The sequence below is a fragment of the Haliaeetus albicilla genome, chromosome 19 (assembly GCF_947461875.1).
Source record: "Haliaeetus albicilla chromosome 19, bHalAlb1.1, whole genome shotgun sequence".
NCBI classification, from domain to species: domain Eukaryota; kingdom Metazoa; phylum Chordata; class Aves; order Accipitriformes; family Accipitridae; genus Haliaeetus; species Haliaeetus albicilla.
The window spans coordinates 1,280,863-1,296,152 of NC_091501.1; the positions used below are offsets into that span (position 1 = coordinate 1,280,863).

The 15,290-nt window shown below is 40.4% G+C and overlaps 1 protein-coding gene across 23 annotated transcripts in view; it reads right to left on the reverse strand.

Annotated features, from left to right (window-relative positions):
* Positions 1 to 15,290, reverse strand: part of TNRC6B (trinucleotide repeat containing adaptor 6B) — a 141,918-nt gene that overhangs the window by 75,690 nt on the left and 50,938 nt on the right. The window contains exon 1 of one of the 23 annotated variants that reach the window (XM_069807169.1): positions 7,725 to 8,081. The exons of 20 other annotated variants lie outside the window; for them this stretch is intronic. In XM_069807169.1, coding sequence (XP_069663270.1) covers positions 7,725 to 7,729 — 5 coding nt within the window. In that variant the 5' untranslated portion in view covers positions 7,730 to 8,081. Of the gene's footprint in view, positions 1 to 6,743; positions 6,763 to 7,717; positions 8,082 to 15,290 lie in introns of those variants that run through there. 2 more of the 23 variants (XM_069807170.1, XM_069807172.1) reach the window with 2 other exon arrangements.

Consider the following 15,290-nt stretch of genomic DNA (forward strand, 5'->3'; position numbering starts at 1 on the left):
CTACCACGCAAAGATGCAGTGGTTAAATACAAATTCAGATAGCTTTTGCACAGGGAGGACTAAACTGGTTCAAACTGCTGAAAAATTACCTGCATGTAAGACTTGCAATTCTCCCATCCCAGGCCATTTACTAAAACTTTCCACTGTAACTCAGTGGTTTTCAGAAGATATTTGCTGATTAAACCCTAGAAAGTTAGAGAAATACCATCATGAAGAAGTACATCTAAAGAACTTAAGAAGATTAAATCCTTACCCAGATGAGATTTTGTTTTTAGTTTCCTACATCACACTATCATCAGTGTGTTTCCATCAGATGAAGCAGTAATGAATACTACAGCAAGGCCTGTATATTGTTTAGCAAGCATTCCTGCCAGGGTAATCTACATCTGCTCTGAATAGGATTACAGGACATAGGTAAAGACAAAATAAAACACAAATAACCCTAATGCCTTGTCCACTTTTTCTCTCAGCATTGTTTGGTCTGGTTGAGATGTATCAAACAGATAATCTGAACAATACCTGCAAAGGAACAGAAAATTTGACACTAACACAAGGCGATTTAATTTAAAATTTCCATTAATATTGCTATAACTGACTTCTGCAGCATCAGTTGGAGTCTTCATTAACACTAGGTTCAAAAAAACTTTTGGGGTTTTACTTCAGGTTAACGACATATTTTTACAGGCAACCTGAACCTAGTCAACATTTAGATTCCAACCAGTGCACATGAACTTGTAATGACATCCTCAAAGAAAAACAGAGCTAGATATAAAATGACGTATCTATAACCTAAACAGGATACCCTCTATTTCCATGCACTGTATTTGTTAACCAGTTTTAATTTTTAATTAAGATTTTTTTTTTTTTATAGTATTTATGGTAAAAGCTCCCTTGAATTAAAATAGTGGGGTAATAACACTAACAGTACCCAAGTAAAGCCTAACAGAATAGGAAAGGTTTATTTATATAGTCTTAACTAGAACATAGAAGAATACATTTTTAACAATTCACATGGGGATCAAGCTATCCAATTACAATTTTCTGTTTCACTGGACAACCAGTTTTTGATGCACACATGAATAAGCCAGAAAAGGATGTTAGCTAAGTTTTGGTTCCTTCTTCCCTCCCCTCCCCTGCTTATAGAAGGTATCCATTTTCATTTTTATTGCCCTTAAACTCTCTCCAGTAAGAGGCAAAATAGCCTGGAAAAAAAAATCGAGCAAGAGTTACCGGATTAGAATTTCCAAGCATTGAAATACCAAAATTCACTTGTATGTTGTGATCAAATCATCCTCCCTATGAACTGTTCAGCAAAAGGCTGAGCATAAACATGCTGTATATTTAGCTGGCAAAGTGACGTATCAGAATGTATCAAGTCACTTTAGTTGATGAAGTTCTCAGTAGTAGTCACCCTCTTGCCAAAGAAAGCTGTTTTGTAGACAAGTCTATCTAGAGCATCAACACAGAATCAGAACCATGTGGTTTAAATCAGATCCTGAATCTAGCATGATTGCTTAACTGAAATGATATACAATTAAAAATATAAATGCTAATACAGAAGCTGCAACAAGAACACAAACGCTGCTACGTTAGGACCCTACTATTAAGTTGCAATGTCTCCTACTACAAAACAGTAAAATTTAAACCAGGGAAAAAAGTGGAAGAAACACGGAAGACTTATTTTAAGGAAGGATTAAGTGACACAGGACACTGCATCCTGGAGAACTGGATGGCTCAGGCATAATCAAGTTGACAAATGTGGACTGAACCATGATGACAACGCATCTGTGTATATTTGCCACAGAGCACACGTAAAATGGGACAATTGAGCTCAACTCTAATTAATGGTTAAGTGGCATTAACAGAATATGTATTTAAGCTTTCCTGTTTTCATATAGGTCAACTAGCCCAAAAGGTCAAAATCTACAAAGGCTACGGTGTGTGCATGCTTAAAAAAATAAATTCCAGCAGTCTCACTGCAGCTGAAGTTTTGCATGTTCTCATGTACACAGAGGCTGTGCCCAACAGCCACTGTGAAATTACAGATGGACAGTAGCTTATGATTGTGCTGTTTAACAAATGCTGTGCTTAAAGAAAAAGGAAAAAAATAGTGGGAATTCTAGAAGTCATTTCTCCATTGTTTTATTTTTCTAAAAAATACTTCCTCTCTGATTCAGAAATTAAGACAATGTTCTGCTCAAGTTCAAATCAGGTTTTGGGTTCAGCTGTTATACCCATATCTGTACTTCAGGAAGCCCTAGCTCGCCATCTACTAAGAACACTGGGAAATATGACCACCCTCCCCTTGTTTCATAATTTAAGCATGTACAGTGGGGTTTTGGGTACTGTTAAGGAATTTAAAGAATGACCACCTTCATTTAAAAATGTTCGTGCCTTTCTGCTTTTTAGTTGTTGAAGTGACTGTCCTGTTCAAAGCATGCTTGACTATGATGGAGCTCAGCATCAAAATAATGCTCTTCCAACACAAATTAAACAACTGCTTATTCATTTGCAGACAACATATGCATCTATAAGAATAAAAACAAAAAAGCTGAAGTGTTTTTTTGCTAGACTACCTCCCTCTATTATGTTTCGCTGCTCTTACTGGAGCTACCTCAAAATTTGTTGGCCTCCCCTACAGTTCAAAATGCTCTGAAGTTCAGGCCTCGCAAGTACCACCAGAAGGAAAGCACTCCCCTGCTGGCATGAATAAGACACAGTTGTATGGTGATGCTTTGCTTTGGTTTTGTTGTTGTAGTAAATTCCAAGGCTGTATTTCACTTCTAAAAGTCTCAATTTAACATAAAATTTGTATTAATACACATGCTTCGTACTTTTAAGTGTTTTTGCACCTATCGATACCGAAGTACTTTTAGGTAATTTTCTCTGCCTAACATACACAAGCACCCATTTAATTAAGTTCAGACACAAACTGTAGCACTGAAGGGAACAGTACTCAGAAGCTCTCGTGCTTAACTACCTGTGGTCTTTAACAAGACTCCCCTCAGTAGTTTCTCTCCAGGTGTATTACAACACATTTTTCCATACTGTTTAACCCTTGGTTTGATTTGTTCTGCCTTTAAAGATCATCTCGTGTTTTAGTAATGTATCTTCTCTTAGGTACCTGAAAAAAACTCCAGGGTTCATACCTTGTTTGACTAAATGTGCTAATTAGAAGTAGTCCTGGAACCACAGTATTTTGAAAGAGGATCAAGGTTTGTCTTTCTATTTGCCCATACTATAATACTCAAATATCACATCAACCAGTTCTTCAGACATGACTTTTCAGAAACGATTACAAATATAGAATTCTACTAGCACCAGAGCATATCAGCCCTGAACTATAATGCCAACATATTGTATAGAGACAGAAAAATAAACTTTAAAACAACAACATCCGTAAAGGAGCCTTAGGGAACTCCTTTCAGAAGTGTGTTGATGGCACTACGTATAAAAAATATCCAGGTTTGCACATGGTCATGCTGCTCCCAAAATATATGCTCTGTCTCTACAGAAAAGAAAGAGAAACTGTTGCCTTCTTGGGTTGGAAGTCTATGTACAAAGGAGAAAAAGAATTTAAGCAGTGAAAAGTGCTAAACGTACAGCTCTGGAGCTAGAATTTACCACAAATACAGAAAGGCACCATTTCTCTTGTGCCATTCAAAATAATTACGGCACCATCATGAAAACAAAATAGAAGTATTTTCAGTATATAGTATTTTTTATCTCCATGATGCCTCCACACTTGCCCTTAACGCTGAAATGGCCAGAAAGTGTTATCTTGACATCCAGCTTCAGGTATCTTGTTTGACCAGTATTTGAAGTATGGCACATGTAATCATACCAGCTAAATGCCAGTGTTACATTAGCAACTAAAGCCGCTGTTTCTTGAAATAAATACTGAACTTGCCTTGCTTTGAGAAATGGTAAGTTTTTGTATTCCCTTAAACCGAATTTTATATCTGTTTATCAAATTAATCTGCAGCAATAATTATAGCTAAATATTTATCATTTAGCCACTTAAAAATGTAACAACTTCCTCAGCAGGATTCTTCTAAGTGAAAAGACATCTTACTTTTGCCCCAACATTACACACCACCCTTTACAAGACTCTCAAGAAGGTTACAAAACTAGAACCCAGATACCCACACCTGATCCCCTTGACAGGACATGAAGTATAGCTTTTTAGAGCTAAACATCCTATGTATCATCTTTTGCTGCCTCAAATCTTGAGCTGTTTAAATAGGAAACCAATACTTAACAAGCTGAAACAGCTCTTAGGAAGGAGGTAGTTTTCTTAATCAATTAAATCAAAAAAAACCCCTCAAACTTTTCAGCTCTAAAACAACGGCCAGCTGAAGAGTAGATTCCAACAAATACTGTTTATTTTAAACTGTAAATTAAACTTCTCACCTTCCATCCTGGCCACCAAAAGGAAAGTAGATCAATAATGACCAGAATTGAACAATTCTGCTTCAAGGTGCAAGCCACAAGTTTTTGCAGGGATACTAGGAAAAGTATGAATAAAAATTCTCTTCTAGCAATATGCTAATTCTACAGATTTTTCTTCATTTATAGATTTGCATGCTTTCTCATCTACTCAGCAATCTATAAATAAGAGACAAAAGTCTGAAAAGGTTAAGTTTAGCTGAAACCAGCCAGCAAGGACTGTATGATCTTACAAAGTTTCTTTTTTTTCCTTCCCAGCAGGAAAGAAAGAGGCTAAAAAAAGCCACTGAAAGTAAGCATACTGATTTTTCAGACACTTGTTTTCCCTGAATTTTTTTCCCATTAGAACTGCAGACTCCTGTATATTGAAGCTCAATGGTAATAAGGCTTTTAATTATTTCCCAGCAATCTCTTAGATGTAGTGCAAAAAACTCCAAGGGCTCTGCTGACTACAGACTTCACTGTAGTTTTCAACCTACTAAAACAGTCTGCTTTGGAAAGGGACTGATTCCTGTAGATACCAATAACAACTGACATACAAATGCAAACAGAAAAATGAAATAAAGCTTCTGAACCCAGCGTCATCACTGCAAACCGAGCAAAGAAAAAAGGGCTTCCCCACCCCAACACTTCTGCAAGCTTCAAACTGATTTAGAAATTGCAACTGGAGTCAGCTCTCAAAATTATTTTAAGTATTTTGTTCCCTTTGTACTGCAGGAACACACTGAATGCAAACAGTATCGCTAATTGCCCAGCCTTGCACTTTTAAAATGCTACGATTTCACAGGCTGCAGAGTCCTCAACACACCCTGCACTAAGATTTGATGGGTCAAAGACATCTTTATATGAGGAATTATTTTAATTGGTCCTTCCTATTCAGAGCATACTGTCTCACAAAGCTACTTAAATGTTTCACAGACTCCGTACTGGAATAACTTCTATTATTTTCAATAGTTGCTTTTTGTCTGATCCATGACAGCTTCTGCAGCTATGAGCAGTTGCAGTTATTAGTAAACATCCTGTATTCCATCTCCCTAACAATCAAGCTATACTAACATTTACACAATTTGGCAGTGTGTAACAGACAGTAACGCATGAAGGCAAAAAACATGCAGGAAAGGCGAGTACTTTTCTTGAGCGCAGATTCTGGGAAGGCTAAGTCCTACAATATTGCCAACTCAGGACAAAATCTGGGTTTTCATTACTTCCTCAGTTCATCCATCCTATGCATCCAGTAAGTACCAAACCTGAGAATATTACTACTTTATATTGCATTTGAAAACAGTTCTGATGCCTAATTAAGTTCGTCAATCAACAGGTATATTCAACATGTTCTGGCAACATCAGTATCTCCACTAAGCCCAAGAAGGCTTTGAATAACAAAAGCCATCGGGCAGCATCAAGTCAAAGACACAGAACATTTTAATAATATTCCTTCACACAGATACATGCCAATAACATGAGGGTGGAATCTAATAAGTTCATTAACCCCAAGCAGGGAGAAAGTATTACTTCATACACAGACTGGGTTATCCATTACTACTAAACTTTTTAAGACCAAAATTATCAGGACAATACACTACATCAAATTTGAGTGGAGTTCTTTTTTTATTGGCTTGCTCTAATTTAAAATAAAAAGACACCCTTAATTTCCAAGAGAAACTTAATACATTGCAGAATTATTTCAAACATTTGCTAGCCAGTGGAGGAAAAAAAAGGCCCTGATACACACTACTACAAGACTACGATGAGGACAGCCAGATATATTTTCAGTAAAGGTATCCAAATCTGTCTCCTCCATTTATATTTCTTTGTGGCCTTGCAGGCGTACAGCTAAATACAAGATACGACCCATCTTGCAGGTTGACAAAGTTGACCTGCTAACCATAATCAATGCACACATGCACTGCAATGTGAAAGTACATTCACATGATTATTTGCATAATTATCTGCTGCTTGAATATCCAGCTACAAAAAATAGCAGAGTACAAGGCCTATCAGGAAGGGGTGAAGAGTAATGTATACCACCACAGAGAATTTTTTTTCATTTAACCTCACAGAAAGGAGCATTACATCACACTCTTACAATGCAGGAGGAGGGGCCTGTTCTCAGAAAGCAGGCTTCAGCTATTTCCCTTTAATTTTCTGCTCGGTTCTGGAGGAAGATGCAAAAAGAACTCGGATTTAAATTTTTAGTAACATAGAAGACGGAGAGAAAAGCGAGAAAAGGCAGGTTTGTAGCTATAGAAGACGGAGAGAAAAGCGAGAAAAGGCAGGTTTGTAGCTACGCTTACCAACATGCAGCCGCACACCGGTTTTATAAAGAACCCAGAGCAGAAGTCTACCAACCAGCAGCAGCAGCCAGCATCTCGCATTCTCAAGCCTGCACTCCTGACTACCTGCCCCCCATTTTATCAGCCGCCAGACCCGTTAAGCGGAGAAGTCTCCCCCCCCCCCCTCCGCCGCTTCTGGGCGACTGGAGGTGGCAAGACCATTAGGAAGCCATTGACGCCAGCCGGCCCGCCGAGCCCGCCCGCACTCCCGACGCCGCGTTGACGGGGCCGGTTCGGTCCCACCGAGGGCCGAGCCCGGGGCGGGGGGGCTGGAAGCGGCAGCCCCCCTGCTGCGGGTGCGCTCCGCTCGGCTGGCAGCCGCTAACGCCCGACCGGCCCCCGCTCCCGGCCCGGCACCGTACGGGGGGGGGAGGGGGGGCGGGCGGGCGGGATTTTAGTGGGGGGTTGGGGTTTTGGGTGTCCCCCCCCCCCCTCCCTTTTCTCCCTGGGAAGGACGGCCCGGTGAGAACACTTCCCCATCTGTCCCTTGCCGGACCCGGCAGCAGAAAGAATGCAAACCCATTTTTATATATGCAAATTTTTGCAGCAGATTTAAGAGCTTCGGGTGCTGTGGGGAAGAAATCACTCCGTAAGAAGCCTCTATTTAAATAAAACGAGATTTTCAGTACTATCTTGTACTTCACCGGCCTGGAAAATACAAACGATCTCCTGTAATTTGCCTGAGTGTTTTAAATCACAAATCGCTCCAAAATCCACTTCTACGGAGACCTCCCCCCTTAAAAAAAAAAAAAGGCAAAAACCAAAAAAGCGCCCTAAAAATCCACTGGAAGTGCTTTACGCGGAAAACCAGACAACATCTGAAGCAAGTATCTGTGCTAGAACAAACACCTATGCAAAACCACGGGTGAAAACGGTCAGCTCAGGCTCTTAAAAATCTACGGATAGGTAAAAACAATAATAAAATAGAAACGTACCACTAACCTCATAAAGTGCAGCAGTGCTTAAATCCAGCGAGTTGAGGCATACAAGGTAGAAATGGAAATGAAAAAAGATCCAAAAATGATTTTGTGTTTGGTTTTTTGTTTTTATTTCAAATGTTCAGAAACCAGCAGCGACTCTGTCGGCCATTTTGGCTCGCACTCCCTCGCTCTCGCTCCCTCTCTCCCTCCCTCTCGCTCCCTCTTGCTCTCTCTAAAGGAAGCAGCTTTTTGTGACCTTCAAATAGAGGCAGGTCATGTGACTCCAGGCAGGCTGTCAATCACGAGACGGGGCCGGCCTACTTCCTGCCTTAAAGGGACAGCCGCCCTGCCTGCGCCCCCCCCCCCGCCGAGCCGCGCGGCGCCAACGCGCTCTCCGCCCGCCGGATCCTTCGCCGTTCAGCCCGCACGGGCAACGCTCAGAAAGGGCAAAACAGGCGAGCCGTGAGGACGGGGAGGGCAACTCGGCCGGAGCTTTTCTCTTTAAAGCTAGCTAAAAAAAGGGAAGCAGCCAGATGTGCTCCTTCGACGCCGAGGCTGCAGAACCCATCAACGGGGAACGATGAAACGTGCAAGTCCCACCAGCCACACGCGCTCTTCTGCGGCGCGCCGCCGGACGCGTGACCCTAGCGCTTACCTCGAGAGCAAACCGCTTTTTAAGAAGTGCCCCATCCCAATTCAAGGACCAGAAGAGGTTCATCTTCGGTCCACGGTGAACCCAGGCCGTAAGCGGACAGCCTGCACGAGACCTGCACGCCTAAACCCCAGATCCAGGTTCGGAGGCACGAACACCTGCAGCACGGAAAACTCCATCTCTCCTACTGCCTTGACTGCTTGAAGTCTCAGGCTGCAACTCAATCTTCAGGCAGACACTCGATAGTCTCTGCCCACAATTCTCACAGATAAATGCTCCCGCAGTTCAAAGAGACAATCCCAGCATATCACGACATTAAAAAAAAAGCTGCGGCACGTTTCCTGACATTACCTTGAGCGTGCAGAAACAGTAAATAATGTAGTTCAGAAACAGTGTATGGTAATGCGAGTATGATTCTGCCATGGGGAGACTTGCTCCTGAGTCAGCCCCACGCAGGTAACAAATGCTTGAACTGGCTGTGCAATGGAACCATGCCCGCTGAGGTAACCTGCAGCAGCTTGGGAAGCTCATGGGAGCACCCTCGGGATTGAATCCTTAAAACACACGAGTTTTTAATTCTGTACAGTTTTGCACTATAACTATGTAGAAACTAAAAAAAGACCACACCAGCAGCAAAAAGCCACCACAGAATGAAACTAACTTAAAACATCATGGGAGGGCACTCTATCAGAATGAAATTGGGGGGATGGGGGGGGAGGCAGAAGCAGCACATCTTCTGAATGAGAATAAAAATCATTAGTGTGTATTATGCTACGTGAGTCATCGGCTAAACGCTGTGTTTCAAAAAATCATCAGGAGCTAGGAATGGCTGATACAGCTCAGGTTTTGACACACTTTGCTCCAAGGACCCTCCCAGTATGGTACAGAAAGTCTCGAATGGGGATTCCCCCAGTGAGGGGATTTCTTCAACAGGACCACAGCCTGCACCAGAACCACCCCAACATCCATCTCTGCAGGCTCCTGAAACTCTGCAAATAGCCCATGCGTGTTGCATTTACAGGTACTGAACGAAATAAAAGCAGTCAGATGCTACTTTTCAGGTTGCTCCGTCTAAACCAGAGCAGAGAGTCAGCCTGCTGGATGTAACAGCTTGCGGCGCTTTGTGGCAGGGCTAATCCAAACACAGCAATTTAAGAAATGTGGTGAAATCTCAGGGAACATGTTCTTTTTTGTGGCAAGACCCAAAGAGAACACCACAATTGCTCTGAATATCTAAAGACAAAATCCAAACCAACTGCTAGGCATCTGATTTACACAAAGTTTCATGAAAGCAAATATATATGCATATTTATGAAACAGTTATCCCCCTTCTGCAAAATTACATTAAGGATTGCAGCTGCATGTTCTATACATGTTCACACTAAGTATGACAATATGCACTAAGCTACAGATAATTTCCCTGGCTCTCAAAAGCCAAATTGTTTTACTCAGACTTACAAATCTTCTTAACTTCAGTAGGGCTTGCCAGCTCTCCATTCGGCAGTCCTAGAAGCTTTTACTTCCAGGAGTTGATAATACTGTGATGACTTTAAGCAACCAGCACTCACCTGAGTTGCTGTGTATCAAGTGTAAATCACTGCTATAAAATTTCACCTTGTCAATGTTCTAACGACAAAGCTTATTTAATCAGAAAACTTTTTTGGGGACAAGCAAATAATCAGTGAACCAAAAATATTTAGAGAGCCCAGTATGGGCAATTCTTAAATAACTGTAGCATGGATAAAACATCTTGGGTTATTTAGCATTCTGTTAAAAATGTATGGACTATGGGCCTAGGTTCTCCTTGACTAGTTTGTCTTCCATAAAGAACCATGGACTCCACTTGACAAGGTAAAAGTTACCCATGTTTTGTCTCCTTTAAAATGCTACTTGGAAGCAACTTGAAAATCCTTATTTTAATATAAATTAAATAAATGCTTTAACTGATGGTTTTTCAGCTAAGCTAACAACTGAAACATACGTCGTTCTTTATCTATTCCTGTTGGCATATTGGTTAAGATGGTTCACAAAAACTTCTGGTGTTGGTGGGTTGTTTTGGTTTTGGGGGTTTTTTTTTGGGGGGGGTGGGGGGGGTGGGGGGTGGTGGTTGTTGTTGGGTTTTTGTTATTTTTCTTTTTTAATGCAGCACTTCCCCAACCAAAATTGTGGGAGAAGCACCAGCACAGTACTTGAGAAAACAATGGAGTAGAGCATAAAAAACCACAGCATATACAAAATCTGCACATCCCTTTTCAGAGGGCAATTGCCCTTTAAAACCTAACTGTTAAGCTTTCTGATGCTAACAGCGCTGTTAATAGCTAGTGTTAATAGGTTATATCCTTGTTATATGCTCCGAACTTAGCTGATTACAAACACTTCATTTCTAAGCACCTTCCACCTGAGGATCATAAAGCACTTTAAAAACTTTAATGAAGCTTCACAGTGCTCCTATGAGGACAGTATCCAGCATGAGCAGACGTATACATGCACATTAAGAGAGATGCTTACAGTCATGGATTCTCTGCACTCGTATCTCAACTGAGACAGGAGAGGAGTGGGTTTTTAAATTCACATTAAGCTTATCCTTTCTGATGACCTTTTGATAAGAATCAATAAATTAGGCTTCAACATTATATACGCAGGCATGCTCCAGTGTCCACTAGACTGAGGTATCAACTGTACCCTCCAGTTGTCATCTCAAAAAGGAGACCTGGTCTGTCTGATTTGTAGATCTTTAGCCAATTTTAAAAGGATTTGTGTTCATCCAGTCCTTATGCAAAACTCCGTCTCATGAGCTGGCATTTGTTTGGGCTCAAAGTCCTACAGTTTGATGCCATATCTTACTTATTTTGAAGGCTGGGCCCTTGCCATCCTACAACACTGGACCCCACCCACTGGGCTTTCTACTTTGTCACATGTGTATGGGCAATAATTTAAGACTTATTTTTTCCCCTAGAAAGTTCTTCACAGCTGATACTATGAAAGTGAAAAAGTCAATTCAGATCCTCCTGACACAATTCCTCAGCAGAAACCTCAAATATTAACAAGTTTCTCATAGCATGAATGCCTTCTCACCAACTGTCCTTTCTCCTGCTGGTGAAGAATTTGTTTCCTGAAGTATAAGAGGCAAAAAGGCAGATTTTTTTTTTTTTTTTTGCCAAAGTGAACTGAAGCCTACATGCCCTCTATCCTACTGCAGCTCAGTTAGATTTCCTTAGACTGCCCTTTCCCAACCCCAGAAGAGGGGTGCAGTAACAGACACAAGATAATTGGAGGCCAATTCCTTGCCAGCTCCCCAAAGGAGTCACCAGTGGACCAACCGACCTGGATTACAATCCTAGCAAGCACACTTCAAGTTAACAGGGATGAGAAAGGTCCCTTTGTCTTTCCCGAGATGAAGTTAAAAGCATAACTCTTAGGGTAGAGACATAGATGTGACAACTAGATTACACAGTTGCACAATTTCTAATAATAAAAACCAAGCAGAGAACCCCATAACTTAAGGAACAGAATTAAGAATCTTACCTATTCCTTGTGCACTGTAACAACTGCCATATGATTTATTTCAAGTGAACAATTAAAAACATTAAGGTTAAAACCAGGAACTCAAAGCATCTTGCTTCCCAGACTTGGTAACAACTAGGAACTTGACACAAGCAACTCAGTCCTGGATAAGGGATAGTTCAGATCACTTTTAAATTATTTTCTCCAAATAGACAGAAATGCTGAATGCTCAACACTTCTGAAAAGCGAAGACAATAGCTAAATCTGGCTGTATCAACATAATATTTTTTTTAAAGTCTTCACAGCAATTGCACATAAGCCACTGTGCAAGAGATGACCTCTCCTTCTGCAGGAACGCAAAACTTTAAAATGTTCAAGCATTCTTCAAGGACAAAACACTCATTCCTAAGGAAAACTAGGGGTTTGTTTTGGGGTTCCTCCACACCCCTTTCACACTTAGCAAGTAGTGAGACATTTTATGCTGCAGAATTGTGAAAACAGAGCTGGCAGATGTTTTTACTGTAGTAACCAAAAGTATAATGTAAATTCTTTCCTCAGAGAAAAATACCATGACAAAAAGTGTCCAACAATGGAAAATCTTGCTAGGTTTCTGAAAAGGTTACAGCAGCTTTTGCATTCCTTACACAAAGGGACCTATCAACACATTTTAGGAATGGAGCATACCATCATTATTATTCAAAATTTACATTGCAACAGTGCTTTGGAGCCATACTAAAGCTCAGATCTCATTCCTATCTTGCTAGGGACAAAAGAAAGAATACAAGGCCCGAAAACTTCACAGCACATGACGTTGAAGAGCTATACATGACTTCAAGGCCAAGCCGAAGTTCTGACCCTATACATTAATGAAATGCTCACAGAAAGATAACGAGTCAGAAGGAAAAATTCATTCACCAAACTTTGCAAGCACCCACTTTTCCACTTCATTTTTCCTCAATCTGCCACAATACTTTCCCTAGCGGTTCAGCCTATAAATAATCCATCACTATGCCTCCACTTCTTCAATCTCCTCAAATGCCCTTTCCAAACTGGAGAAAGATGAAGCTTTCTAGCTGCCTTTTAACAAAGTTCTTCGATGAACAACAGAACTGGAAGCTCATTTCCTATGAATGTCACACATCACCAAACCTCTACCACACTAATCTCAGCTTCCTGCACAGCCAGTTCTCCTTTAATGCCAAGGCTCTACACCAGTATATTAAGCCCTATGTAGATCTCTTCCCATAACTTTTTTTCACTTCTTGCAGTACCTCGGCAAAACAGCATATGCTGCAGCTAATCTGAACACACACATGAGGATTAGCTATTAACAGACATAACCAGAACAGATAATGTTTTGTTTTGTCCTGAAGCCTTTCTTTTAGTGGGGAAATTAATTTTGGTCTCTCCTCCAAGCAGTTACTGAAGTTTAACATATTGGTAATTACAACTATATTATAATTTCTTACTCCTCTGCCTCACTTGACCAAAACTGGACAACAGACTCCAAACTTACTTGGGAAAGATACAGACATGGAAAGCAATCGCATGAGACTTAACTACTCTAGGGACTGAAAGAATTGATCCCAAACATCTTCTCCCATTCAACCAAGTCCCCCTCTAAATACTGAATGTGGTTTTATACCCATATCCTTGGAAATTAAACGAGTACTTTTCAGTAACATAACATGCACAGGAACTTGTGCAAATTAGTATTCTTAGAATTTGGTTAACCTGCTCCTTACTATCATCTCAGAAGCTTCTTGATTTTGGAGACTATAACCCTATCCTAACAGGTCTCCCTCTTGAGTTTCTAAAATCCTATAAACTGCCAAAATATCAATGAAATAGGAAAAGTTTATCCATTTTATGCAATTCTATCTATGCCAGTGAAAAGATTATACTTCCTTCAAATAAACAGATGTTCAGGAAAATGGTATAGGATATCACTCCACCCATATATACAGCAAGCAGTTGCTTTCTAATTGTTATTTACAGCATGTGAATTACCATGCCAGTTAGATGATTGATTCAACTGACCTTCCATCAACAATAGCTGTTACTATGCATTTCAAAAGGAGTAATAACCTCATTGGTTAAATCCCCCCCCCCCCCTCCCAGTTTAAGCCTTGAAGCTTTAAACACTTTAAAACAAATAGCAACAAGCATTTTCATCTGACTAGGTTGGAATATTTAATGAAAAACTTATCTTTCATGTCTATAAACGCTTTACCACAACAGGACCCCTTCTTTATATGGAGCCTTTAGACATGCTTCGACTGAAATTCAGTATACTCTACTCACTTTGGTTTAGCCTGCTCCTGCAAAGCAGATTTCTTACAAATACTTATGGGAGGCCTCACAAAAGACAAGGAATATTTTTTTGACTGAAAGAGTTAGTCTTATTCTAATCCTCCCCCCCCCCTTTTTTCCCCCACCTAAAAGGGAGCTACTGTTTTTTAAATTTTTAATTTTTTTAAATTTATTTATGGTGAGATAGACCAGTACCTCTCTACAAATTCGTTGAACTTGCCTTTAGTTTTAGTACGGGGAGTTCAATCACTGGCCCGGAAACCTCTAAGCAAAGGAATTTCTGGCATCTTGGTTGGAGCTGGCACCAACCCATTTTCCTTTGTTCTCATTAAAGGAACCATAATATGCTAAGTTAAATAAATAAAAAAAAAACCAAACCCAAAGTAAAAGCAGAATACAAAAGGAATGCATATTCAGTGGATTACTGTAAGAGAAGATTTCCCTAATTTGACTCATTTTTCTAACAAAAGCACTATTTATTGCTGCAAAAATCTGTAAACTGATCTTTCCAAGTGACTTGAACATCTTCCCTAAGTAATTTGCCTTCATGTACAGCCCTTCAGTTTGAAATGTCAGGAAAGGAACAGCTAGCTATCCATGCAGAAAATTCTGCAAGCTGTAGCCGTCACAAATATTCAAATGCATAGCACTAACCTAAAAACAGTATGACCCCCAAATACGATCAACTTCGATGAAGGGCAAAGAGTTCAACAAATTCCATCTATCTAGGTAGGAGTAAATAAATCATAACCAGCCCTCCCAATCACAGCATGCCAGAGAAGCAATGCAGCTTAAAAGCTCCAAAATATCTCTGTAAACAAGTTTTAATTCATACCATGTTGACCACAGAGCACAGTATTTTTAGTCATACAAAGTAAGTCATATCGTCTACATGGAATTAAAAGCTTGCTTTTTTTCCTTCCCTCCCCTTCTTTAACCAATAATGGTCACTCCTTGAAGGGTCTAGATGGGATCTGCAACTTAGAACCAATTTCTTGGACTTCAAGACTATTTACCTTTCTTATCCTTTAACTTGTGGTATCTCTAAGCCACTAAGCCATAGTGGATAGTCACCAAAATTTCTGTTTTCTGGACAAAGGAAACAACAAGACAGCACAA